Genomic DNA, 26,418 nt, shown 5'->3' on the forward strand with positions numbered 1-26,418 from the left:
TTGCTGTGCTTGTTCCAAATCTAACTCAGCGTCCGAATGCGCAGCTGTCTGTTTGGTTGAGCGCCGGGTGTCAAAAGATAGTTTTGGCTGTTTTTCTGGTTTGCCGATGGTAGTGGAATTCCTGCAAGATTGAATGGAGTCAGTATTTGATGATATACAGGTATATAGGTGGTAGAGGCCTTAATTTGCACCGCGTTATCTGCTGCTGTAAGTCACAGGCAACTGGGTGACGATTAACACTGCTGTAGTCCGGGTTCACAGATTGGTCGCACCCACTGTGGCTTCTTACACAAGGCGCGTGGTCCGCAAGGTGCGGTTGCTCCAATGAGAGTGTGAGCTACAGCCTGCGACACATCACACATATTGTCTGAGATAGAAAGGAAGTGCTTGCTGTATTTCCTCGTGTCTCACATGTAATGTGAAAATCTCCTGGCTCTACTGTCGCCGCATCGCGCTGTGTGTCAGATGACCGCGTGAAGAGCCAACGGCGTCACCTGGTGCGTGTTGGGTGGCGCATTGTGAGGACCATTGCGATTACCGTCGATCATGAATATGTGCCCATATGTGAATGTCGCTGCTCTATCATCACACAGAGCATCTGTGGTGCAGTCTAACGTCTTTCAAAGCAGCGACGCAGCAGGCAGTCACCGTGTTTCTTCACCAAAAGTCGCCGCCGCTCCTCGCCAATACGTGTAATTAAGCGCAGGCATGTTATCAAAAGTGCAGCTATAGGCTCACCTTCAGATCGTTGTTTGTCAGTGATATACCGGTGCCAGGCAGTTCGTGATGGCGCCGCTATCTTCCCACAGCGGAGCCGCCATTTTGTTTCACTTTCGCCTATGCCACTGCATGTGTCTCTGCCATCTTGTGGAAGTCACCTCGACCAGGGGGGCTCACCTTCCAAGTTGAAATATACAGCAATGGCACAATATCCTGCACATCCGATACCAGTACCACGGAGCAGGGTGGTTCCGATTCACAAGTTTATGTTTATGGCGTAGTAGAAGTCACCAAAGTTAGCAATTGTTTGCAGGATTGAGTTCCCGACCGGCCGAGCAGCACTAGCGTGCATCCATACTGCAGCACGCTCTCTAGCGCCACCCCAAAATTTCGAATTCTTTGTGCAGTCTTTTAAACACACTTGTGTCCGGTTTTTCTTGCAACAGCAAGAAAAGAAAACTGGTGGTCCACCTGTCTTCGCTCCTCTACGGTAAATCTCCAAAAGCTTGGAAATAGGTGAGGGTTCAGCGGGATATGACTAACATTAACTATACTACCCTGGGCCAGTTTTCATCTTCAACCATAAGTGGATCATCTGCTGCAATCCTGGAAGCCAGAAACCCTGAACTACTTGGTCAGAATTCCTGAGACTTTTCCTCTTGGAGTTAACAAAAAGATGTTAGCAGTCTAGGGTAAGGTGTAGCTCAGGGAAAAAGTTCGATCCAAGATCTATGACACCGAGCGGGGATTCTTCCAATAGGAAAGAGCTAAAAGCAGTTCATTTTGCTTTACTTCATGTTGCTCCCCTTCTAAAGGATCATGGAAGTTGATTCAGAAACGATGAACAGGTGTGGTTGGACTGTAGATTAACTGCCAGGAGATAACCATACTCACTTCGTGAGCTGTGATAGCTCTGAAGAAATATGTGTGGGAAGGAGCAAATCTCCTGTCTTTTTCAGCAGTTTTTCTTCTGGGGACAGACTATGGGCCTGAAGACAATCTGAGCTGGATCTTCTTGTCAACAACACTTTGTCTAAGCCCCTTGCTCTTCCTGCTGGATGTGAAGAAGTGTGGAAGACTTTAGATAGAGCCCTTTCCAACTCAAGACGAAGGTTCAGCTTAACGACTTTTGTAGCTTAATTACATCAGAGAGCATGAGGAATTGGGTGCTTTATCCCTGGTATGGCCTTGGGGGATTCTATGTATATTTACCAATTCACTTGATTCAGAGGATGCTTTGAAAAATCCAGAAGAGCTGGCTAGAGGTTCTTCTGGGAGCTCTTTGATTGTCCTGAAGGCCATGGTACCCTTCTCTTCTTGGGCTATCTGATTGGTCATACTGGGTTTTTCAAATTTGCCCCTCTCTTTTTAGAGACCCATGTCTTCCAGAGATTCCCGTATTTCCCTTCTGGCGCTGTGAAGCTTGACATGTTTAAACTGTGAGACCCCGGGTGCTCGGCTGAGACTGACTCTTGGAAACCGCAATCCAGATGGCCCTCGACAATGAAAATATACACTCGTCGTAGGCACAATTTTAAGAATTGATGTGAATCCAGGAGAAGGAAAGATTCCGCCTATAATCCATCTACAGTGTTACATGTTGGGAGAGATGGATTTTTTTAGATTAATAGTATATTCCATTCGTAGTCAGAGTGCTGCTAATTAAGCCTTTAATGAGTTCTTTCCCTACTTTCTGTCATTCAAGCCGTTCTTCTATGAAGACATTCATTGTCCTCTTCTGCCTTTGGACCAAACTCTTGGATCAAAAGTATGATCCTGCAAGGCCTAAAGAACTATTAGATTCAGTAGCCCTTACATTTCTTTTACAAATACACGTCGCATAACAGGAAGGGCAAACTCTTGGACATTATTCAAGGGTTAAAGTGGTTTCAATGAAGTAGATTTGTAAATCTACTGCTTGCTACATATGGTTTGGGTGTTTCTATCCAAATTTGATAGGCAAGTTTTGGATTCAGTAACTGTTTACTATTCATAACAATACCTGCAAATAATATCATGGTGTGTTTAATTGTGACGGTGTTGCTTATTTGGGTCTTTTCTCTGGTCCTCCATGTTTCCTGCTTATGTATAAGCTCATAAGGTAAGGACTGCAACAACGAAGATTAACAAGGAGACAAAGGCATGGTTAATTGATAACAATTTTCACTACTCTGAGTCCTTGTCTTCCTCATGGCAATCCTAGTTTGCAACCCTTAACTCCTGTGAGGCTTTTTTCCTTTTGGGATATGAATAGTCTGGGTATAGTATTAAAGGATGTGTTGGAATGGCTTCCTCCTTTTCTAGAGAAGAAAAACCTAGAGTTACAGGAGAAGCCCCTTTAACGAGGTGGGTGGATAGAGAAATAATATTGGTAGATAGGAATAAATGTTCAGAAAGTAAGGACTGTGACAAGTAAGACCATGACCCAGGGTAAAGAAGCTAACCAGTAAGTGACCAAACCATTAGTTATATTCTGGGATACCATGGAGGGTGACGAGTTTAGGATAGTTGTGCTAAAAAAGTAATTTCAAAACCTATTCTTTAATTTTACCCATCAGAAGTCTTGACGTGACCAAAATAAATACAGAACAGATGTGATATTCTTAAATCTATGATAAAATTTCTCTTTGAGGACTTGCATCTAGTTGCTTTTCATTTACAGTTACATTCTAGCATTATTGTTTAAGCCATGCATGTTTTTAGCAATATATGGAAAAGTTTGTAAATATTGGTTATATTTTTGGGCATTTTTGTAATTTAAAAATGGCTTGCAGTTGTGAGTGACATTATCATGACAATAAAGGAAATTTATTAAATTACAATTTTTCACAATGTTATTTTTATTTTGTTTAGGCAATGTTATTCAGAACTACTTGTCATGTTTTGGTTCTCAAAGTAATCTATATTTTCTTTTTTTTTTTTTAAAGTTAGGAGCACTTTTCTCTCAGACAGTTTAAATTTAAAAGTAGTTTTGTTTCAATCTGTACTTGTTTCGTTAACAGTTCTAAATGTTTGGACCTAGTGAGACAATTGCGAACCAGTGAAACCCACCTAAGTGCGATAGACACTCGCATATCCAAATATAAATTTATACAACATAGTATTTTAGAGTAAAGCAATGCCGACCTGAGGTGGGAGTTGAGCATAATCCTTGATTCTTGCCCAAACTTGGTTCTGGAAAGTGTTGTCAGGAAACACCTCTGTAGCAAGCCCCAAGTCACAGGCTTCCACAGCTGTAAACTTCTTGTTGAAAAGCAGTATCTCACTGGCCTGAAAGATAAAAAAAAACACAAGTAATAATCATATTTGGTTATGCCCACATTCCAATATTTGCAATACCTTAATAGCATGCGTGAGAAAGTGGATTATTTGGGGTGGATGGTCTTCCACCACAAGTAATAATCTCAGAATTCTTGTTAGGTCACGTAAAGTTTTCAGTAATTTAAACCAGTGCTCAACCCCAGGTAGATATGGCACAGAGCTGACAAGCTTATTTTAAGATAAAACTATTTAGAAGTACCAAACTGTTAAAAAGGCAAAAACACAACAATAAAAATCCAACTCCATCTTATAAAAATAGAGAATGTTTTAAGGAACAAAAGGACACCAAAAAGGCAAAAATCTAATAAGAGGAACCGGAGATATAAATTGATAGTTTTAAATAAAAATTGCGCCAAAAAGCACAGAGTGCCAACTGCGAACAACTAGTCGCACTAGACGTGGACAAAGGTACATTGGTGGTGAGGAAACTCGGAATATGCTTGGCGGGGCAGCAGCAGCCCCGGCAAGCATATTGCGGCCTCATAACCGCCAGGGATCTCTTATCCCTGGTGGTTGTGGTGGTCCCAGGGCGGCCTGACCGCACTGGTCATGATTGGGCATCTGGAAGATTGCCACCGCCACGCCCCCACATGTCTGGTGGACCGGGGACCGCCAGGCTCATAATAAAGCCCTTAGAACTTCTTCAGGAGAAACAGTGGTTATGGACAAGTCAACTGTGGGGCAAGCTGGATCAGAGTCAGGGTTCGACGACGGTGGATTGCTGAAAATCAGGTTCCTGGTACGGTTGTCAACAAAGGCGAGAAAGCTCTGAGAGGGCAAAGTCCAGGATCCGTGTCTTGGAAGGTCTCAACATCAATTGGCTTTGGCTCAGCGTTGTTCTCAGTCAAGTTCAGAATTGGAAACTTTTCTGGAAGACAGATCTCCTTCAGTGGGGTAGACCAGTGAGTTGGATTCAACTGATGAATCGACCTAAATGGAACCAGTCTCTCACCGGTTCTTCAGAGGAAAACTTGACAAAAATGTTCAAAGTCCCAGAGTTTGCAGTTTGGGCAGTACACTTTGACATCAGCCAAGAGTTCCAGGACCTCAGGAACAGATCAAATGCAGCAGGGAAAAGACTTTGCTCCAATGATCTCAATGATGAAACAACAAGTATCCATCTCCAATATTTGTTATGCTTGTGTGTGCAGCTTCTGGGCCATCGATTGTGGCCAGGAGGCACATTTGAATGTGTTCACAGAAACCTGATACAGTCTAGAATTCCCCTATTTAGGCATTGGCTATTAGAGCTAAACTATTTGGTCCTCAACTGGAACATCTAGTAGCGAAATCTGCAAAAGACAACACGATGCAAATGGGCGGAGGTCATAATTTCAGAACCAAAAGAGTATTTGAACCTTCTTTCACTTTCAGGAAAGCCCTTTCGAGGTTTGGTTCATGGCCAGGAGGCATAGTTTTTAGCCACATTTCAATTTCAGCAGCTGCCATGGCATCCCCCTCCAAAAGCATGGACTGTGTGACTACCAGGACAATAAAGGGGGCAGGCCTGGGTATGAATTACTCCTGACAGCGGCTCGTTGACGGAGTTGGTGAGACCAAGGCTTGCGTTGCAGGGTGAGGGGGTGCTCGATGCAGTGCTGGCAGGTCACGGTGCGGCAACGGAGCCGGATGGTGTTCGAGTTGTGCAGCGACGGAGTCGGTGACGTCTGTGCAGCATGTAGCAACGCAGTGTAGAGTGCGGTGCCCATAGGACGCGGTGCAAGCAGCAGCTTGTTGACGGAGTCGGTGAGACCAGGGTTGCATTGCGGAGCGAGGCGGTGCTCTCTGCGGTGCCTTCAGGACAAGGAGTCTGCGACGGACTAGGTGAAGGATTGGCTGCTTTTTTCTTCTGTGACAACTGGAACCAGTGGTACCAGAGACGATGCTCAGAAGGATGGTGAGGTCTTTGCTGTTCCTGAGACCTCGTGAACAGGGGGCAAGCTCCACTTCAAGACTTTCTCAAGCAGGATGCACACACAGTTCTTCTCCTCCTCTCCTTGGCAGAAAGAGCAACTGCAGGCCAACCCTAGACAGCACTCATCAAAGGGGCAGTACTCCTCCTCCTCCAGTTTCTCCAGCTCTTCTCCTTGGCAGAGGTTTCTCTTGAAGTCCCAAAAGTGATCTAAAGTTCTGGGGTATGCCCCAATACTAATACAACAAAATTCTTTGTTCTCTGGTGGCAGATAAGCCCTATGCCAGTCAAAACCAGTTATGTCCTCTCTGGTGCAGCTTCCTGGCAGGAGGTAGAGACAGAATTGTGGAAGGCAGACCAGGCCAATTCAGGAGAAAGGAAATCTTCTTCTGCTCCTCCTCCTCTAAATGCAGCCCAGGTCTATTCAGCCCAGCCCTGACTCATCAAGACTTTCTGGAGCCACTGCTCTTTCCCAGCCCCTGTTATTCCAAAGCCAGACAGTCAACACACATCCCAGCAGAGGCGCACTGCATGGCTAAGCAAGAAAATACCTACTTTCTAAAAGTGGTATTTTCAAACACAGAATGTAAAAATCACCCTCACTAAAAGATGCATTTTAACATTCTGAGTTCAGGCATACTAAACTTTATTTTTCTACCTTGTTTCCTGGGGAAGTTATGCTTATAAGAGGTTATGAGCAAACTCCCCATTATATCCTTTGGGAACAGGTAGCCTTGCAATAATGAAAAACAAAATTGGCAGTATTTCACTATCAGGACATGCCACACACACCAGGGCATGTCCTACTTTTCACATACACCTTGGGCCTACCTTAGGGGTGACTAACGTAAGAAAAGGGAAGGGTAGGGCCTGGCAAGTGGGTGCACTTGCCAATTCGACATGGCAGTACTAGACTGCACACAGATACTGCAGTGGCAGATCTGAGTCATGTTTACAGGCTGCTTATGTGGGTGGCACAATCAGTGCTGCGGGCCCACTAGCAGCATTTGATTTACCGGCCCTGAGCACACACAGTGCACTATACTAGGCTCTGACTAGTAAATCAAATATGCCAATCATGGAATCACTAATCCAAGACAACAATTTACAAAAGGAGCACTTGCACTTTGGCACTGAACAGCAGTGGCAATGTTCCCAAAGCATCTAAACCAGCAAGAACAAAGTCCAACACACAGCAAAAGCACGGGAGGCAAAGGCAAAAATACAGGGGAAAACCATGCCAATTATTTCAGGTCTAACACATCCTTTGAAGTTAAGTTCCTGTGCACAGGTCAGAAGGCCATCCTGTCAGGTGAAAGTCAATCGCTCTCCCTTTGTCTCAGCTTTGGGAGCCATTTCATACCTAATCAAGGAGCCATTCAGCTCCTAGGTGGCACTGAACACTGGCAGAAAAGCAAATTTGTCTCGGACAGGAAAATGATAACTTTCTAAAAGTTTCTTTTTTGAAAGCAATATAAAATCCGAGTGGACCATTAAGTTGGATTTTAAATTACTATTAAAAGGAGTCATTTTTTCTAACTACTCCCAAACTGAAGCTAAGCATTCTAAGGTGGTATATTGTAATCCAGTGCTTTTCTATTGGAGAGCTAAACTTGCCACAGTGAAAAACAACTTTGTAGGTTTTTCACTGCTGGGACATGTAAAACATAAAATATACAGGTTCAACTTTTTAAATATCATGCATCCAGGGGATGTAGGGCCCACCCTAGGGGCGACGTACAGGTATTAAAAAAAAAATTATGGTTTAGTCTTGGCAAACAGTTTATTTTGCCAGGTTGAATTTGCAGTTTTAAAACTGCATACCCAATCGGCAGGGGCTGGCCTGGAGATATGCTGTGCATTGTCACTTTAGTGGAGGCACAATATGTGCTGCAGTCCACTAATGACATTTAACTAACAGGTCCTGTGTACACTTTTGTATAATATACTAGAGACTTATAGGTAAATTAAATAAGCCTATTAGGAGTGTGGTCAATTTTAACATGTTTTAAGGGTCAGAGTGCATGCACTGGGTGGGGCCTGGTTAGCAGTGACCCAGTGTTCAAAGTCCAAAAACCAACGTTATCAGTTGAGAGACCATTATTCAGGAATCTGACAATTTCCCATAATGTGATGGACTGACTGCGGCTCAACAATGTATATTAGTAAAGAAGCGACGGATAGATGCAGTTAGATGTACACAGGCGTAACAGAGCATCATGACAATGACATGGTCAAAAGCGTAGAAAGGACAACCCAGGATAGGATAAGACAACCCAGATGCCCAGGGAGGGATAGGGTCAAACAAACAGATCTGTTTGAATGGCAGTGTTCAGAAAGGCTTGAAGGTCAGAGGGAGTGCTGAAGACTATTGCTCTGTTCTGGAAGAATATATAAAATCTCGGTGGGCCAGTGAAGGAGAAGGGGATGTCACGGTCTCTCAGACCTTGACTCAGTGCCAGGAAGCCCTTCCTTGTGGCCACCATTTCCTTTGAGTAGTCCTGGGCAACGTGATACACAATCTGTTTCAGACAACTTGTTGACTCTTCCTTATGTGGGTGAGGATTATTTTGGTGTGAGGATAATGCAATGGTTTAAAGATCATTGTTCTTGGGCGAGTTGAGTGATCAGGTGGTGAGTTGGACAGATGGCCCGAGTGGATCCTGTGCGCCCGTTCAATTTTAAAGGCTTTGTGGAATTTGATGCCCAGTTGTGAGTGGGACCAAGGTGCCAAGAATTCAGCACAGGAGTTGGCGCCTTTTTCAGCGTTCTCTGGTAGACCAATAATACGTAGATATCCTCTCTCGTTATGGTCTACGTGTTTTGAGACTTCTCTCGCCATTGTTCTTATTGATTGATGGTATATGATGTCCACTAAAGTAAGTGGGCACCTTGCACCAGTCCAGACAACCATTATGCTGATTTAAGAGGTCTTAGACAACCCCAGAAAGCTATCCAAGTGGTAGCAGTGGAGAGCAGCCTTCAGGCTTAGTTTTGAAGGAGTGTAAAGCAGCTTGTTTTACCAGAATGCGATCTTATAGTATAGATTAAATGAAAAGGAACCACACAGAGCATTTATAAAAATATGTATTTATTATATAGCACTATCTAGTACGTAACAGTATCTCCCTCTCGGAGATAGACACAAAGCACACAATACTTTAGCAAAGAAATCACAGTAAATAGCACTAATACACATTGGGCCCCAGGGGTGAACCAAATCATATACTAAAAAATTGGTATAAGAACCACAACTCGAGTCAGGACAATAACAAGAGGACGTAGAATTGCTGGGACCCCAAGCAACCATCCAAGGTGAGTAGATAGGGACCCCACGGAGTGCGTGCGCAGTGTTAGAACATGACTGCGTGCTCTGTACAAGTCTATGTGCAAGTCGCGGTTGGATTTTTAAAGATTTGGAACCCTTCCTTGTGGACCCTAAAGAAACCCTGTGAAAGACAGAAGGTTAGAGAGCCACCCCACCCGTGGATACCCTAGTACCCACTTTACCTATACCAGGGAAGCCGGGTGCATAGTGGTGAAGTGGTGTCGGAAACCGCCGTCGAACCCAATGGAGGACTTCAGGAAAGTGCCACTGCTGGAAGAGGAGAAAGTGTCCGTTGGAATCCAAACGTGGATTCTTGAAGAAGATTACCTGAAAGCAGATGGGACAGAGTCTATGTCACTCGGGAGTGACCAGGAGACTTGAAAGACGAATGCCTTCTGATGTTGGGTGTTTCAGAGATGATGTCGAGGACCTTCACTCTGCAGCTGCGGGGACCAGGCGACGCTGAGAATGACCAGGAGATGGGTACGAGCTGTCCCACGAAGGATGTCGAGTGCTGAGGGATCGGTGTTCGGCGGGAGCACCAACAAGTCTTGGCAAATGCAACCCACGCAGGAAGTCAATAAGGTGCACGGTTGGGACCAGCAAGGTCCAGGAGACTCACCACAAGCAGGGGAGTAAGGACAGGCCCGAGCAATTTGGGGAGGCCAAGGAAAACAAAAGTGACCCTCAAATGAACCCACAGGTTGGATGCACAGGAGTCGCAAGAGGACCTCGAGCAGCCCACCAAAAGGAGCAGACCACGGTGCCCATGAGGCAATGTGGTTGAAGATCTTGGTGGAAGAAGTTGCCGGAGGTTGGGGCTACTTGGAGCCCAATGCACTTGTTGCTAAGTTGCCAAAAAGCACTTGAAAACGAATGCAGTGCACAGGGGTTCAGTTAATGCAACCCCCACGAGGGATTCTGGCCTCAACTTCCGTGAGAGGACAGATCAGGCCTCGAGGGACTTAGAAAATCACCACCTGTGTTGTTGAACCCTTCGGAGTACGCAGGAGCTCGGGATCAGCAGACCGGTCAGCAGTGTTGAGGTGCCGGCGAATGCAGGGTAGTGACTCCTTTACTTCAAGGGAGATTCCTTCAAGTGTCTTGGATGCTCCACAGGTGCATGGATCCTGTATGGTGCACAGGCACAGACGATGCAGCAGACTGAAAGGGAGACGAAGTCACGCCCACATGAAGTTCAGCAAAGTCCAGAGTGCCCAGACAGTAGAAGTGCAGTGGTTTCAGTTAGGAATCTTATCCCACGACAAATCTAAGGACCTACACCCAGGTAAGCCCTTAAGTACCCTAAGGAAAGGCTTGGGAAGATTCAGGGGACCCTCCCAGGGTCTGGACAGGGGGAGTGGGAGAGTTACTTCCATGTCTTTTGTCCAGTTTCCCGACAGAGCGGGAGCCGACGGCTCCCAGAACTGGGTTGAAATAGACTATGCACAGGGACATCAAATGTGCCCCCCATGCAGACTTTTAGGTGCTAGCAAGCGCACCCACCCAGCCCTAATACACTAAATCCTGCCTGGGAGGTGCTCACACCTCCCTGTGACAGGATGCTCATTTTTGCACCTTCCTCTGCTCAAGCTTGGCTCAGCAGCAGGAGAGCAGAAATGTGTCTCTGGTCGGCAGCAACCATTTTGTGCTGTTCGAGTCAATAAGGCTGGTACCGGAACACTGAGAGCCTAACGTAGGGCTCTTCCATTGCTTGGAATCATACCCCCACACCGTTTATGGGTTTGGGGTGTGATTCCAACATGTTTGTTATCAAACAAGATGGGATTCGTTGCAGCCGTTTGAGATGTCATTGCGTAATTACGCGGTGCCCCTCTATATAGTATATGGCTGCTTCACTGTTGATCTGGGAGAATTGACTCTGTAGGCTGCAGGGGTGTCCTGCTCATGCAGGGGCACCCTCTCACTTAGAACCAAGCACCCTGCCCTCCGAATTGTAAACGCCTGCTATAGGAGTGCCTTATAGGTTTTAAGTGCAGTGACCCTTAGCTATAGTAAACCTATATATTTAGTAAGTGGTGCACCAACTTACACACGCAGCAATGACAGGCCTGTGGTTCCATTTTGAATGGTCTCCCATGGGTGGCATAATTCATGCTTCAGCCCATGGGGGACCTCTAGGGTACCTATGCCCTGGGTACATGGGTACAATATACTATGGACTGACAAGGGTACCCCAGTATCCAATCTGGGATGTACCCAAGTACTGAACACAACAATTTAGGGAGAAATTAGATAGACTGGGGTCCTGATTAGCAGGATCCCAGTGAGACTAGTCAAAAACCAACTTAGCACCAGGTAAAAAGTGGGGGCAACCATGCAGAAGGATCCTACCTTCCTACAAGCGATATGAGAGGTCCAAACATTTTACAGTCGAGGTGTTGGCATCTTTCATGCAGCCAATTCAAGACTTGGCCTTGTGAGTCTGCTGGAGAGACCCCTCATGTCGTCATGGAGGCCTTGAATATCCTGTTGCATAGCATCAGTGTTGGATTTAGTATATTGGGCTAAGTCAAGGAGTGCACCCAGGCGCTGGATGATAACTTAAATTTTGGCAGACATTTCGTTTTTGGGCTTAACTGGGGAGTCAAGAATTGGTGGATCAGGTTATGGTCACTTGTGAGGTGCTTTGCTATGTTTGTGGTCTTCAGTTATTTTCCTTTATGGTCAGCCATCTTAAGAGAAATGGGATATGATATGCACAGTCTGAAGGTTGTGAGTACTGTGTAGCACACTTGAAGGTTGGTGATGTCACCTGTTTGTTACCTAGTGGCCAGTTTGTCCGTTACTTGTCTGCCCGTTACCGGTTGACCAACTTTCTGCAGGTAGTAGATTAGGCAAAGTCACACGGGCTAGGAGTAGTCAAGGTAGGCAAAGTCAATCAGGCAAATGTGGAACTCATGGTACTAGGAGGCAGATTTAAAGTAGGCAAAGGCAGTAGGCCAAAGACACTCAGGAAAAGTCACTCAGACACAGTCCCTCAGGTTATGTGCAAAGTAAGCTGGGTTTGAGTTATGGAAGGTCTATGAAATGACAGCCAGTTTTAGGTCAGGCCTCATTACTCATGGGGTGATGGTGGACCAGTTTTTGCAAGGTTAGCACGCTTGGCTGGAACTGGCAGACTTCAGGAGTCATGCGGGAGCTCCCGCTAACAAGGAGCCCGAGCGTGGGGGAGAGGCGAAGGCCTCTGTCGGTACGTGGCTGATGCGGCAGCGCTTTATTGTTAGTTAGCGGGGAGATAAGACACCGGGCACACAATATGGTGGCACACTGATGGGAGCGGGTAAGCCGAGAGGCACCGGATTGTTGCAATGGACTTGTTGACCCACTACTTATCTCGGACTGAGCTGTCGGTGATGTGCGAGAGGTTCGTCCCCAAGTGATGGAGAGTCGGTAATGGCATCTTTCTCCAAAGCTGCACTGCTACCTGGATGCAGAGGTAATTGGCCAGTTGGTGCAGACCGTGCTAGTCGGCTAGCCCGCAAGCTAGGAGGCCGGCCTGGGGTGTAGAAGTCACAAGAGAAGGCTTGCATAGGTGGTGGATCTTATCTCAGAAGGTAGTGTTGTCGGGGGCCTCAGAAGATGAGGGTGGGTTTCTAATCAAACCGCACTATTGAAACCTCCTTTGACAGTGCCACCGGGATGATGGCATTGTCCTGTTGCTGGCTGGGTCACTTAATTGCGAGGATGAGCGGTATGAAATGAAAGGATAGAGCGCTGAACCTGCAGTCTAGGCAGCCATCGCTCTCAGGCGCAAAGCACACCCCCCAGGAGTGTAGTCAATTTTAACATGTTTTAAGGGTCAGAGCACACATACTGGCAGTGTCCCAGTGTTCAAAGTCTAAAAAACATTGTAATCCGTCAAAAGAAAATGGGGGCAATTATGCCAAAAAGAAGCATTTTCTAACAGCATGCAGTAATAGTTTACCACTGACAGGTCACTAAAGGCTGCTCCAGCTGAGCTTTTATCATGCCCAGAAAGTTATTACATACACAACACTTCTAGCTCTAAACGTGGCCTGGGCGGCGAACTCTGCTCTGTTTGCAGAGTTTTCTGCGCTCCGCGCACCTGAGGTGCGCGGGAAGTGCAGAAAACTCTTCTCCATGTAGTGCAGCTGAGTTTTTTCCCCAATCTAGAATGGTAAGTTGGTGACCAGAGCTGCCACTAGGGTAGAATTTCTACTTGAGAGGCAGCAAGATCAGTGCAAACGGCAGTTCGCACTGCACTTCTCCACTTGCAGAACTCCGCAGAGTTTTTTTGTCAGTTTGCGAAGTACCGGATAGCGAACCTCCGCAAACTACGGCCAGGCCTGCTGTAAACCTCGTGTATTGTACTTCATACACGCTATTTCATATCTAAATGCTTTTCATTTACAGTTACGTAAATGTGCCTCTATGGGAAACATGGCTCATGTAGTGTAGACATTACCACTTTTTACATCAATTTTGTTTCGTACTGTATTGTACATTCTGGCATAATTGTTTATGCCATGTATGTCTCTATAAATATATAGAGATGTTTGTAAATATCTGTTGATTTCTTTTTTTTTTCTCGACATTTTCATACTTTGATAAGGACTTGCAGTTGTGGGCCACATTACCATAGCAAAATCGACAATTCAATTAATTATATTTTCTCACAATCTAATCTAAATTTTGTTTTAGCGAAGGTATTCTGAAGTGCGTATCAATTTAATTTTTGTTTTTTTTAAAACATTTTATTTTTCAAATAAAGGAGAAAATTCACATTGCATTGCATATAGTTTCATCGCAACCAAAACAAGTAGTGCCTGACAGTTTATGGTACAATAGTGGATATTATATCAACCAGTACAATGGTAACACTCAGCAGACACAGGTTCCCAACCCTTCCCCACCACCCCCTCCCGCGGTCCCAATCCAAGCTGTAATGCTCAAGACTGTCCATGTTTTGCAATCGTTCTGAACCACTGTCTCACACCATGGTCCCGTCGCGCCGTGCAGTGCAGCTGTGTGAACATAAACCTCCCCCTCAGCCCACTCCCTCAGGCACAATGCCGCTGCCTGCTTGTGAGTTGGAAGTCTGCTTAGCTGTGTATAGATGTGCCCTCAGCGTTCCCCATATGTCTTTGGGGCATGATGTCGATGGCATTTGACTGGCATATATCTCCGCGTTGGTGTTGCAATATGCCAGGCTAGTCAGCCAATCCTGTAGTTTGGGGGCCGACTTCCTGCCCCAGTGATTGGCACCTTCCCTTTTCGCCAGCAGTAGCCCCAGGAAGTGCGTATCAATTTTTAACTGTTAAAGTAATCATAAATTAAAGAGAGGGTTTAACGAACAAGTTACTTACCTTCGGTAACGATATATCTGTAAGAAACATAGGTTAGTTATAGATTCCTTAGAATTACGCCCAGGCGTCAGACTGAATCCGGAAAGTTTTTCGTAAACAGTACCCCTGCGCGCCAAAAGGTGGCGTCGGTCTGCTCCATGTTCATTGTTGGCGTCGTGGTCGCCGGGATGACGTCGCGGTAGCTACTTAAGATGCTGCCCTTGCGCGCTAACGTCAGTTCTGTACACGACTTTCCACGCCAGAAGCGCAGAGCCATGCAAGACATTGACCACTGGTGCACAAAACTAGGGCCCTGAAAGGGAGTCCTCAACCCTAGAAGTCAGTTTGCAGAACGGGAAGGATGGGTGGGGCAGTAAGGAATCTATAACTAACCTATGTTTCTTACAGATATATTGTTACCAAAGGTAAGTAACTTTTTCATCTGAAAAAAACAGTTAGTTATAGATTCCTTACTTTAGAATAGATATCCCAGCAATACCAACCCCGGAGGAGGATCTGCGAAGTAAGTTCACACCAGGACGTCCTGGAGAAAAGAACGGCCAAAGAAGCAGTCTCTCCAGACTTGGCTGTCCAGGCAGTAGTATCTTGTTAACGTGTGCAGCGATGCCCACATAGCTGCCGGACAGGGGGGACTCCACGTCCCAAAGCAGTGGTAACTGCAGTCGCCCTCGTGGAATGGGAGAGCAACCCCACTGGAGGTTCCTTCTTTGCCAAGGAATAACAAGCTTTGATGCACAAACGACCCATCTGGAAATGGTCCGTTTGTGCACGGCCCAACCTTTTTTGGCGCCCACGTAGCCAACAAAGAGCTGGTCATCCACCTGGAATTGTTTTGTGTGATACAAGTAAAATGAAAGCTCACGTTTGGGATCCAGATGGTGGAGCCTCTCTTCTTCTTTAGAAGGATGCGGCAGCGGAAAGAAGGCAGGCAAAGTGATGGTCTGTCCAATATGGAAAGGATTAACCACTTTGGGAAGGAAGGACGGACGAGTTCGAAGGACAACCTTGTCCGGATGAACAGTCAGAAAAGGAGGCTTAGAAGAAAGTATTTGGAGCTCCCTCACCCTGTGCGCAGAGGTGATGGCCACCAGAAAATCAGTTTTTATGGTCAGAAGCCTGAGAGGACAGTTATGTAGCGGCACATTAGATATGTAAGAACCAAGTTCAAGTCCCACTGGGGCATTACGAAGGAAACGCAAGGAGGTGGAGGCTGGACAGGTTCGGGTGGAGGACCGTCCCCTTCTACTGCAACAGACAATCCTATCAAAGAGGTAGTCTGATCGGAGGATCGATGGTCATGTGTAGCAGCTTGGGATACCAGACTCTTCGAGCCCAAACCGGAGCCACAATAATCACTTGGGCCCGGTCGCGCTTAATCTTCAGCAGTCTGGACAGAAGTGGTATAGGCGGAAAGGCGTATAGAAGACCGCAACTCCACTCATGACGAAAAGCGTTGCCTAGCAAGTGCCGCCTTGGAAATTCCAATGCGCAGAATTGCTGACATTGTGCGTTCTCTTCGGTGGCGAATAGATCTAACCAAGGCTCTCCCCAGTCTCGAAAGAGACCTTGAATCACCTCCAATTGAAGACGTCTTTAGTGATCCATCATGCACCAGCGACTGAGTTCATCCGCCCTGGTGTTCAGGGAACCTGCCAGGTGTTGAACCACTAGCAATATGCGCTGATGTTCCAGCCATGTCCAGAGGCGGAGGACTGCCTGACATAGGGTCCACAACCCCACCCCGCCTTGTTTGTTGCAGGACCACATGGCGTTGGTGTTGTCTGTGAACACCTGCACTCCTCTTCCCCGGACAGAGGGAAGGAATGCTTTGAGTGCAAGATGACTTGCCCGAAGCTCCCGGCCTCTGATCTCCACCTCCCCCATGTGGCCGCAACATCCGAGAAGTGATGCATTGGTCACCACTGTGAACATTGGTTGGGGAAGGGAGAGTGACCTGCCGTCGAACCAATCCTGGTTCGTTAGCCACCACTGCAATTGGTGTGCAGTACCCTCCGCAATCGGACAGGTTCCCCTGATGTTGTGCCCACTGGAACTTCAGGTCCCACTGCAGAGCCCGCATATGCCATCTGGCATGGTCCACCAGCCAGATGCAGGAGGCCATCAGGCCCAGTAGCCTGAGGGTCATCCTGACCGAAACCCGGGATAGAGGCTGAAAGATCGGAATCATTGCCCGAATATCCCAGACTCTCTGTTCAGGAGGATAGACCCGAAACTGCGTCGTATCCAGAACCGCTCTGATGAAGAGGAGCTTCTGAGAGGGAGTCAGGTGTGACTTCGGCACGTTGATAGAGAACCCCAGCGAATGCAGGAGGTTGGCTGTAGTCTAGAGGTGGGAGACGACAGCCTGAGACGAGCCCGCCTTCAACAGCCAGTCGTTGAGATAGGGGAAGACTGGAACCCCTGATCTGCACAGATGAGCTGCGACCACCGGCATCACTTTTGTGAACACCCGAGGGGCGCTGGTAAGGCCAAAGGGGAGCACGGTAAACTGAAAAAGCTAGTGGCCTACTGTGAACTGCGGGCCGACACGGATGTGAAAATAAGCGTCCTGCAAGTCCAACGCTACCATCTAGTCTCCAGGGTCGGGGGCAGGCAGGACCTGAGCGAGCGTCAACATTTTAAACTTCTCCTTCCGGAGGAAGCAGTTGACGTTCCTGAGATCCAAGATAGGACGCAGGCCTTTGTCCTTCTTGGGTACCAGAAAGTAGTGGGAATAACAACCACAACCTACTTCTGGGACAGGAACGCGCTTGATGGTTCCCTTGGCCAAGAGTGCCGTAACTTCCTGTTGGAGAAGGGCCAGATGATCCTCCAACATGCGATGGTACTGAGGTGGCATGGATGGAGGGGTAGTCTTGAAGGGGACGGAGTAGCCCCTTTGGACTATTTGCAAAACCCACCTGTCCAACGTGATGGTGTGCCAGTGGGGGAAGGTGATGGCGAATCCTGCCGCCCACTGGCGTTTGGTGGTCCTGAAAAGTCGGACTAGGAGGGTTTGGAGGCTGCTGCAGAGGGGGCTGTGGTGGACTGGCCCGCCCGCTGGCCCCCAGCACCACGGCGGTGGTTCCCACGTCCCTGGCCACGCAGAAGCTGAACAGCTTGCGCTGGCCTGTGGCTCTGGGCGGGATGTGGCGGGGCACCCCTTCCGTAGCCGCGAAAGGCAGACTGCGCAGGGAGGGTGGTGGAGAGGCCCAAGGACCTGGCCGTAGCCCAAAAGTCCTTAAAGCGCTCCAGGGCATTGTCTGCTTTGTCGCCAAATATGTGATGGCCATCAAAGGGCATGTCCATAAGAGTGGTTTGCACATCCCCTGAAAAACCAGTTGACCTCAACCAGGCGTAGCGTTGAAGGGCTGCCGACGTGGAAATCGTCCTGCCTAGTGAGTCGGCGGCATCCAGCCCATAGCGGATGGTAAACTTCGCTGCCTCTCTCTCTTTCGCAACTGCACGTGAGAGTATGGCCCAGGCTTCCTCCAGGCACTGGGGCAGCACTTTTGCCACCGTATCCCACACGGAGTAGGTGTAACGGCCCAACAGACATGCGGCGTTTACCGACCGCAGTCACAAGCTGGAGTAAGAAAACATCTTCCCAAGATGGTCCAGCTTTTTGGATTCGCTATCAGGAGGTGCGTTAGGGAATGCGTCTTTAGAGGTGGAGGCTTGGACCACCCAGCTCTCAGAGGTGGTGTGTTGGGAGAGGAAAGTGGAGTCGCCCGGAGCCAGGTGGTGGCATCGGGCAATCATCCTATCCACAGGAGCCCCAGTGTTGGGCCTGCACCAGGTACCCAAAACGATGTCAATGAGGGCTTCATTAAATGGCAGCAGGGGCTCCGAGGAGTTCGCTGCTGGTTGAAGCAACTCTGTCAGGAGGTTAGTCCTGACTGCCACCATAGGTAACTCGAGGTTGAGAGCCTCGTCCGCAGTACGCAACACAAAGGCGTAAGACGCTTCCTCCTCCTTAGTCAAGGTAGGAGGAGACAACATGCCAAGGTCTGGTGAGGTATCCAAACCACTGGCTTCCCCCAGTTCCTCTCTTCAGTCCGGTTCATAGCCTAACTGGTCAGTTAAAGGGTCCCCAGGCCCCTCCCAGTCCTCCTCTAGCTGCCAATCTGGTCTAAAAGAGCCAGGGTAGAACAAGGGCACTGAGCCTTTCATCCTTTTCAGGTCAATATGATAATCATTGATTCAAGCTATAATCCCATCTTGCTATTTACAACAGTATGAAACAGAGCAACTGGTTGTGTTTGCTATGCATAAAATATAAGTTTTTGTTGAAATATGAACGTTCAAAGCAGGAACATTATATATTTTAAAGTACAATGTGATGGTCATGCCTTGATCGCAATGGTCACATGCAATTTGTGGTTTAGTTTGTGTACAAGTCACAAGAAGTATTAAACAAGCATTTGCAATGCAATAAGTCTCATATTTGTTAAAGTTAGAGCTGTTGGCGTTGAAAATGGCATTGTTTTTACTTTAGTTGTTTATTTGCAGTTGAGTCATTATATTTGCATAGCGCTATTGCCATTGGTATAAAAAAGCAAAAGTAAAAAACAATGTCATTTTAAATGCCAATGGCTCTAACTTTAACAAATGCGAGACTTATTGCATTACAAATGCTTGTTCTAAACTGGTGTTTTCACTGTGTTACTGTATGTGTGTGCACAAATACTTTACACATTGCCTCATTAAAAGCCTGGCTGCTTAGTGCCAAGCTACAAGAGGGTGAGCACAGGTAAACTTTTAGCGTGTAATACACTTACCCAGACTAGGATTGTGGTTCCTTTTTGGACAGGACTCATACCTCTGCCAACCAGAAACTCAATTTCTAACAAACATAGTGTCGCCTACACCTGGCAGGCATATGCTTGCAACAAAATATACATTTTACAAAAAACAGCATTAAGGAGGTTCTCTGACATGCAAGTAAACTTAGAATAGGTGTACAAACCATTTTTATTTTTAATGTGTTACACGATTCATAATGGTGCAAAGCTAATTTCGTATTAGCTTTGATTTACTTAGCCTGCTGACACAGTTTTTTCAGAATGAAAGTAAGTCCTTAGTACACCCCATGTCTTTCTAGCAGAGAATTCCAAACGGTTGGGATAGAACCAGAGAAAGGCTGGTGGCAGCCTAATGATGTAAGAATTATTGGATGTTGGGAAGCACAATTAAAAATTATCTGCACTGGAAATTGTTTTGTGTATGTATCACTTATATTGTCCTCCATGAATTCTAGTTGAATTATGCCCTGCTGCTGCTGGTGAGGAATGCCACATTTCACCACATTGGAACCTGCCATCATGCCGTCTAGGAATGCTTCAAACGCCGGTGTGGAATTTGTTTCTGAAAGTGGAGATATTCTTTGGCCGGAGGATTAATCAACACCATCCGTCCTTCATTAATGAAACCAAATGGCCAATATTAAATGGTGAACAAGTTTTTCTATGTACTGACTCTGTGAAAAACAGACAATTTGAAAGAAACACCATTTAAAATCTACTACATTTTAAAGAACTGATGTAAGTTTAGAGATTATGTTTAACTAGTGTAACATTTGGGGGCACAAATTAATATTTGAGATATTAATTAATTAAAATGTTAAAACTTATCTTTATGATAATTGTACATTAGGTTTTGACAGCCCATTAGGAAAAAGACTGGGTTAGGATCACCTACAACAGGGGCATGCAAGTTCCCCTTTTTAAAAAAAACACATGCTTGATCCTCTAGTACCTCTGGAAAAGCTGGGGGAAGAACTCAATGTCTACTCTGAAAGAATTCTTCTTACCTTTGCCTCAATCTTTAACTTCCGTAGCCCTTTGCAAGAATCAAGAACTAGAAGAAGCTTTTCTTACCTTGTTTAAATATGGACCAGTCCACCAGGAAACAGCCTGCCTACTGGGTAAGAGAAGGGATGGAAGATAGAAAAAGTTGCGGACTTGGGTAACTGGTATAATGCTGGGAGAAATGTGGAGATATGTACCAGTTGTGGGGAGCGCCTTCCAAAAGCATTCAAGTTGATCCTGAAGCACCAACAAGAAGACTCAGACCAGACACTACTGCTGCTGCGCGAGTACCACCCAACTCAACTGAAAAACAGCAAAACTCAGCACGAAGAAGCAGCCAGAAGCACCGGGGTTCCTAACTTTCTCCTGCTGAACTGGCTTCTCTTAACATGCTAGGCTAAGGGTCGCTAGTGGGCATTCTTGGAGCACTCGTATCGTCTAGTGGGCACTTGCATACAAGAGACTTTTACATTTCTACATCTGAAAAAAGAGATACTTTTGTTAAGAACTGGGATACCATTTTGATCGTTTAACAAACAAGTTAATTACCTTTGGTAACTCCTTATCTGATGGAGACTATCAAGCCACAGATTCCTTAACTTAATATTATCTCCAGGTGCCGGACTGGATCCCCCAAAATATTTTGTGAGCAGTACCCCTGGGTGCTGACAGGTGGCGTTGTTCGCAGTGTCTGTATAGGTGCCACCCCAGCACGCTAATGTCCGTTTCTTTTTGCGACTTACCATGCCAGGGAGCGCGGAACCATGACAATCACCGAGCACTTGTGTGGAAAACTAAAGCCCTGGAAGGGGAACAGCCCTGCCCCAAGAAATCAGTTACAGCATGGAGGATGGGTGGGTCGGTAATGAATCTGCTGCTAGATAGGGTTTCTACCAGAAAAGACATTACTGAAGGTAAGTAACGTGTTCATCTGATAAAGACTTCTAGCCGCAGATTGCTTACCTTAGAATAGATACCAAAGCAATACCTCCCTGGAGGTAGGTCTGCAAAACTGTTTCACACTAGAAAGTCCAGCAGGGCCGAACGAGCAAAGTGCCCATCCCGACATACCAGACTGTCCAGGCACTAATGATTCATAAATGTATGAAGAGAAGCTGTGGGAGGCTGGCTTAGTATATGGCGCGCACTTAATTCAGACAACCCTTAAGGGACTTTTAATGGTCTTAGACAACCTTAGAGAGCATTCTAAGTGGTAGCCATGGAGAGTAGCTTTCAGGCTCATCCTGAAGGAGTGTTAAGCAGATTGTTTTACCAGATCTAATCATGTAGTGTAGGTTACACGAAAAAGAACCACACAGTGTATAGATAAAAATGTCTATTACACAACACCAACTAACAATTTGGTATATCTCCTGCCTCAACACAAATACACAGTACTTCAATTGCAAGAGGTAAGTAAGCACAATACACAGTGGTCTCCAGGGGGAAGACCATATATTAAGAGAGTGGAATGTTAACTGCGACTGAAGTCGGGACTTGGACCAGGAGACTCAGAAGAGCTGGGGACACAAGGAACCACCCAAGGTAAGTACCCAGGAACCACATGGAAGCTTTGTACAGAGTGGAAACACAGCAGCGTACTGAGTAGAAGTCAACGGGAAAGTTGCAGTTTTGAAAAAGAAGACCCCTTCCCAGTGGACCCTGAAGAAATCCCAGGAAAGACAGAAGGTTGGAGTCTCACCCCACCCGTGAATCTGAATGTGGCTGGATTGAAGAGACGGATACAGGGATTTGAGCGCCAGATGGATCGCCCGTCGCTCCAAAAAGTTGATGTGATAACTTCTTTCTGTATTGGACCAGAGACCTTGTACCTGAACCTGGCCCATATGAGCACCCCAGCCTTGCATTGAGGGATCTGTGACCACTGTCTGTGTTGGAGGCGTCTGATGAAAAGGGACCCCTTGCAGCAGGTGAGAACGTTTCATCCACCATCTGATGGAGTCCCTGGCAGCTTGGTGGAGAGAGACACGATCTTCCCAGCGACCTGAGACCATTGATCTTCGAGTGCTTGTTGTAGAGGCCGCATGTGAAGGCGTGCATTGGGCACAATGTAGATGCACGAGGCCATCGATCCCAGTAGTGAAGACACTTGCCTGGCTGTGGGAAGTGCAGTGTCGAGAAGAGTGTGGCACTTGAGAAGCATTGATGACAACCTCTCCTCCGAAGGACACACGCTTGCCTCTGCGGAGTCCAGTGAGGCGCCCAGATAGTGTATCCGTTGAGTGGGGTTGAGGAGCAACTTCTTGTAGTTGACTTGCAACCCCAAGGAATGCAGCAGGTTGAGGCAGTATGAGAGATGGCTCTGGAGTAGCACAGGTGTGGGGCTTTTCCAGAGCCAGTCGTCTAGGTAAGGAGAGAAGAAGATCTTCCGCCTGTGGAGGAAGGCAGCCACCACCGCCATGCACTTGGAGAATGTCCGTGGGGCGGATTTGAGGCCGAACGGAAGCACTCGATGCTGATAGTGGTGATGAGAGACCTGAAACCGGAGGAATTTGCGATGTTTCACTGAGACAGGAATGTGGAAGTAGGCGTCCTGCAGGTCGATGACACACATCCAGTCTCCCTGGTGAAGGTGCGGAAAGATTTGATGCAGGGCTAGCATTCTGAATTTTTCCTTTCTGATAAACCTGTTCAGCAGGCGCAGGTCGAGGATAGGTCTGTACTCTTTGGCTACTCCTCGCTTTTGGACTAAGAAGTAGCGGGAGTATACCCCCTGGTTCCTTTGGAGAGGTGGGACCTCCTCTATGGCCCTCTTGGAGAGGAGGATAGATACTTCGTCCTGTAAAAGCCAACTTTGAAGTTGAGGAAGGCGCTTCAATTGCGGGGGCACTTGCGGAGGGGGAGACTTGAACCTTAGCAAGTAACCCTGCTGCACAATATTCAGCACCCATTTGTCTCTTGTTATGGTTTCCCACTCTTGAAAAACGATACTCCCTCCTACCAGAGTGGCAAACGGGTGCGGAAGAAGCAATGCCTCACTGTTTGGAAGGCTGCTTAGTGGTGGACTATTGCTGCTTGGTGTTCCCTCTTCCTCTGCCGCGACCCCTCTGCTGGAATTGGGGCCTCTGCTGGTTCTGGGAGGACCATTGAGAGGTTTGAACCCTCTGCTGGAAGGAACGTTTGATGCCCTGACGAAAGCGCTTCCGGTATTCTTTGCGCTTCTCCAGACCTACAGCCTTGACAGTATACAGTATCCAGTATCCAGCTCTGTCTTCATTTTATTCATTTCCTCATTGGCGTGAGCCCCGAACAAGGAGGAACCGTTAAATGGAAGATTTAGAATCTTTTTCTGTGCATCAAGCTTGAGGCCTGTGAGGCGCAGCCACGCTGAGCGCCATGAACAGACGCCATGGGAGTAACCATGAGCGGCGAGATCTGAAGCATCCGCTGCCGCACTTATAACTTGATTGGCTACTAGCCCACTTGAGAGGGAGTCCCAAAGAGACCTGTCATATCACCTGAGAAGGGCTGAGGCACTAGCAATCTTCATGGAAGAAGCCGACGTATTGCACATTTTCCTGCCATAGGAGTCCATCTGCTTACTGTCCTTCTCTGGGGGGACAGAAGATAACACAGACTGAGTGAGACCTCATGGCTGCCGCCACAATGACGGGGTCCGCTGGTGGATCAGCTCTGAGAAATAAGGGATCCACGGCTGGGGCCTTATACTTTTTGGCAATCTTGGATGGTACGGAGTCCACCGTAGCAGGGGTGAGGAATGTGGCCATAGCTGGTTCCAAGAGTCCTGGCACCAAAGGAAGCAGCGGTCTAGGAGCTGTGCGATGGTGTAAGGTGTCGAAGATGATAGATGTGGGAACTACAGGGGTATGCAAAGTGATATTCAGTTTCTGCGCACCCCTACCCAGGACATCTGAGAATGTCGCGATGTCATCGATGGGAGACACCCGCGATGGAGGAGTTGAGGAGAAGGTCAGAGAATAGTCATCATGTGCGCAATCTCGTGCGTCTTCTCTTATGGGGAAGGTCGTGATGAGAGCTGCGACGACCCCTGGACCTGGATCGGTGCCTAGAAGGTGATCTTGGTCTTCTGGGGGGAGACAGACGAACCCTGGACTGTGATCGGTGCGTGGAAGGCGATCTTGGTCTTCTGAGGGGAGACTTGCTTCTCTGAGGAGAGATCCTAGAAGGCGAGTAAGTGCGAGAGTAGTCTGAGCCCGGACTTCTGCAGTCACCTGTCCCAACACCTTCGAGGCGACAGATCATACTTCTCTCCAGCTTTAGGAGATTTCTCAGGTGAAATTTGCACAATATGCAGTCCTGGGGATGATGACTGGTCCCCAGAGGATATCTCCTCTGTGGCCGCTGCACTTCTGTTCCTCGAAGTCGAATGCCTCGACGTTGAAGTCTGCGTCACCATCGGCGTCGATCGAGGGGATCTGCTATGGGAACGCCATCCCACTCTCGATGGTGGTCTCGATGTCGATCGCCTACGGCGATGTGGAGACCTTGACGTCGACTTTCGCCGTCGACCTGGTGATCTCCACGTCGACCTCTCATGGCGTCGAGTTGACGTCGATCTTCTTGATGTCGAGTGTTGGGACTTCGAAGAAGCTCTTGACGTCGACAAGCCCACTTGCAGCGAGATGCTCGCCGTCGTGACTCTCGACGCCGACCCCCTCGAAGGTGGCGGAGAGTGTCGACGTAAGCCTCGACGTTGACGGAGACTTTTCAGGTCTGGCAGGACCCACAGCCTTCGAGCCTGAAGTGCTGTGCCTCAACGCCGACTTACTTGCATGCGGCGGAGAATCTTGACGTTGAGATGGTGATTCGTCCCTCGACGCTGAAGTGTCTGGGTCTCTTCGACGGCGACTTTGACGGCAAATCTCCTGTTACCTTCTTCTTTGTGGACTCAGGAGAGGTGGTATGTCGCCGTTTTCGGTATTGTTTGCTTGAAGAAGGTGGTTTGAAGACTCCATGGTCACCTCCATAATGGCTTCTGTCCTTCTCCAACTGGGCATTAAGTTTTATGCGCTCTCTGTCACGCAGAGTCCGCCTGGAAAACTTCTGGCAGTGGGGACACTGGTCAGGATTGTGTGAGGATGGAAGACACAAAATACACACAGAGTGTGGATCTGCCAGTGCCATCTTATTGCCACGGGAAGGGCATTTCCTGAATAAGGCTGGCATTCTGACTGGAAAAAAATTAGTGGTAAGAACAAAAAACCAGTAGAATAAGCCTTAAGGAGTCAGAAAATGTCGAGTTTTCTGAGAAAATATCAAATAAATTACTTTCAGTAAAACAACTGAAGATCTCAAGCTCCAGGATCCTCATAGACGGAGCCGGAAAAAAGAACTGATCTAACTGTCACCTGTGGTGCATCATGGGAGCAAGGGGTCTCCTGCAGGTCTTAAAGGCACGGTACCCCTACTCTAATGCCTTAAAGGCAAGGTGTCAGTTTTCTTTGTTTCTTAGTACTCTGCTGCAGCCTACAGGCAAATGCCTGCAATTACAAGTTTGCTTTATGGCAATAAAGCATTATTGTATGACAATGGTTTAGTGCTTCCTTTTTTCCTTATGGGTTAGGGGTACTACAATGCAGACCTATGTAATTTTTTTTTTTTTTGCCATGTTGTAAACATTTTAGGCTGCATGTATATGTTTTCACATATGCATATATAAATATATATATGTATATATATATGTATTTTCTATATGATACGGGATCCCGCACATGGGCGGGGATTATTAATAGATTATGACTATTGATGAGTATCCCCTGGATGAGAACCAGAGGTAACGCCTATGGGCAGGCAGGACGGGAATGTTGAAGTCCTGCAAGTCCAACACTACCATCCAGTTATTTTGATTTGAATTCAAATTTGTAGAATGCAACTTATGACCGGAGAGTCTGGGCGCTTACTAGTAACCTGTAACTAGGCAACCAAAATAAAACTAGTCATGCTTAACAGCCAAGTTTCCAGAGATTTCCTGAA

At 47.1% G+C, this 26,418-nt stretch overlaps 1 protein-coding gene across 4 annotated transcripts in view; it reads right to left on the reverse strand.

The window, feature by feature from the left end:
- ECI2 (enoyl-CoA delta isomerase 2) overlaps window positions 1-26,418 on the reverse strand; it is a 379,316-nt gene that overhangs the window by 31,077 nt on the left and 321,821 nt on the right. For all 4 annotated transcript variants that reach the window (XM_085607188.1, XM_085607189.1, XM_085607185.1 and 1 more), the window contains exon 9: window positions 3,847-3,990. In XM_085607188.1, the coding sequence (XP_085463314.1) occupies window positions 3,847-3,990 (144 nt within the window). The remainder of the gene's footprint in view (window positions 1-3,846; window positions 3,991-26,418) is intronic.

The sequence above is a fragment of the Triturus cristatus genome, chromosome 5_2, assembly GCF_964204655.1.
Source record: "Triturus cristatus chromosome 5_2, aTriCri1.1, whole genome shotgun sequence".
Classification (NCBI taxonomy): Eukaryota; Metazoa; Chordata; class Amphibia; order Caudata; family Salamandridae; genus Triturus; species Triturus cristatus.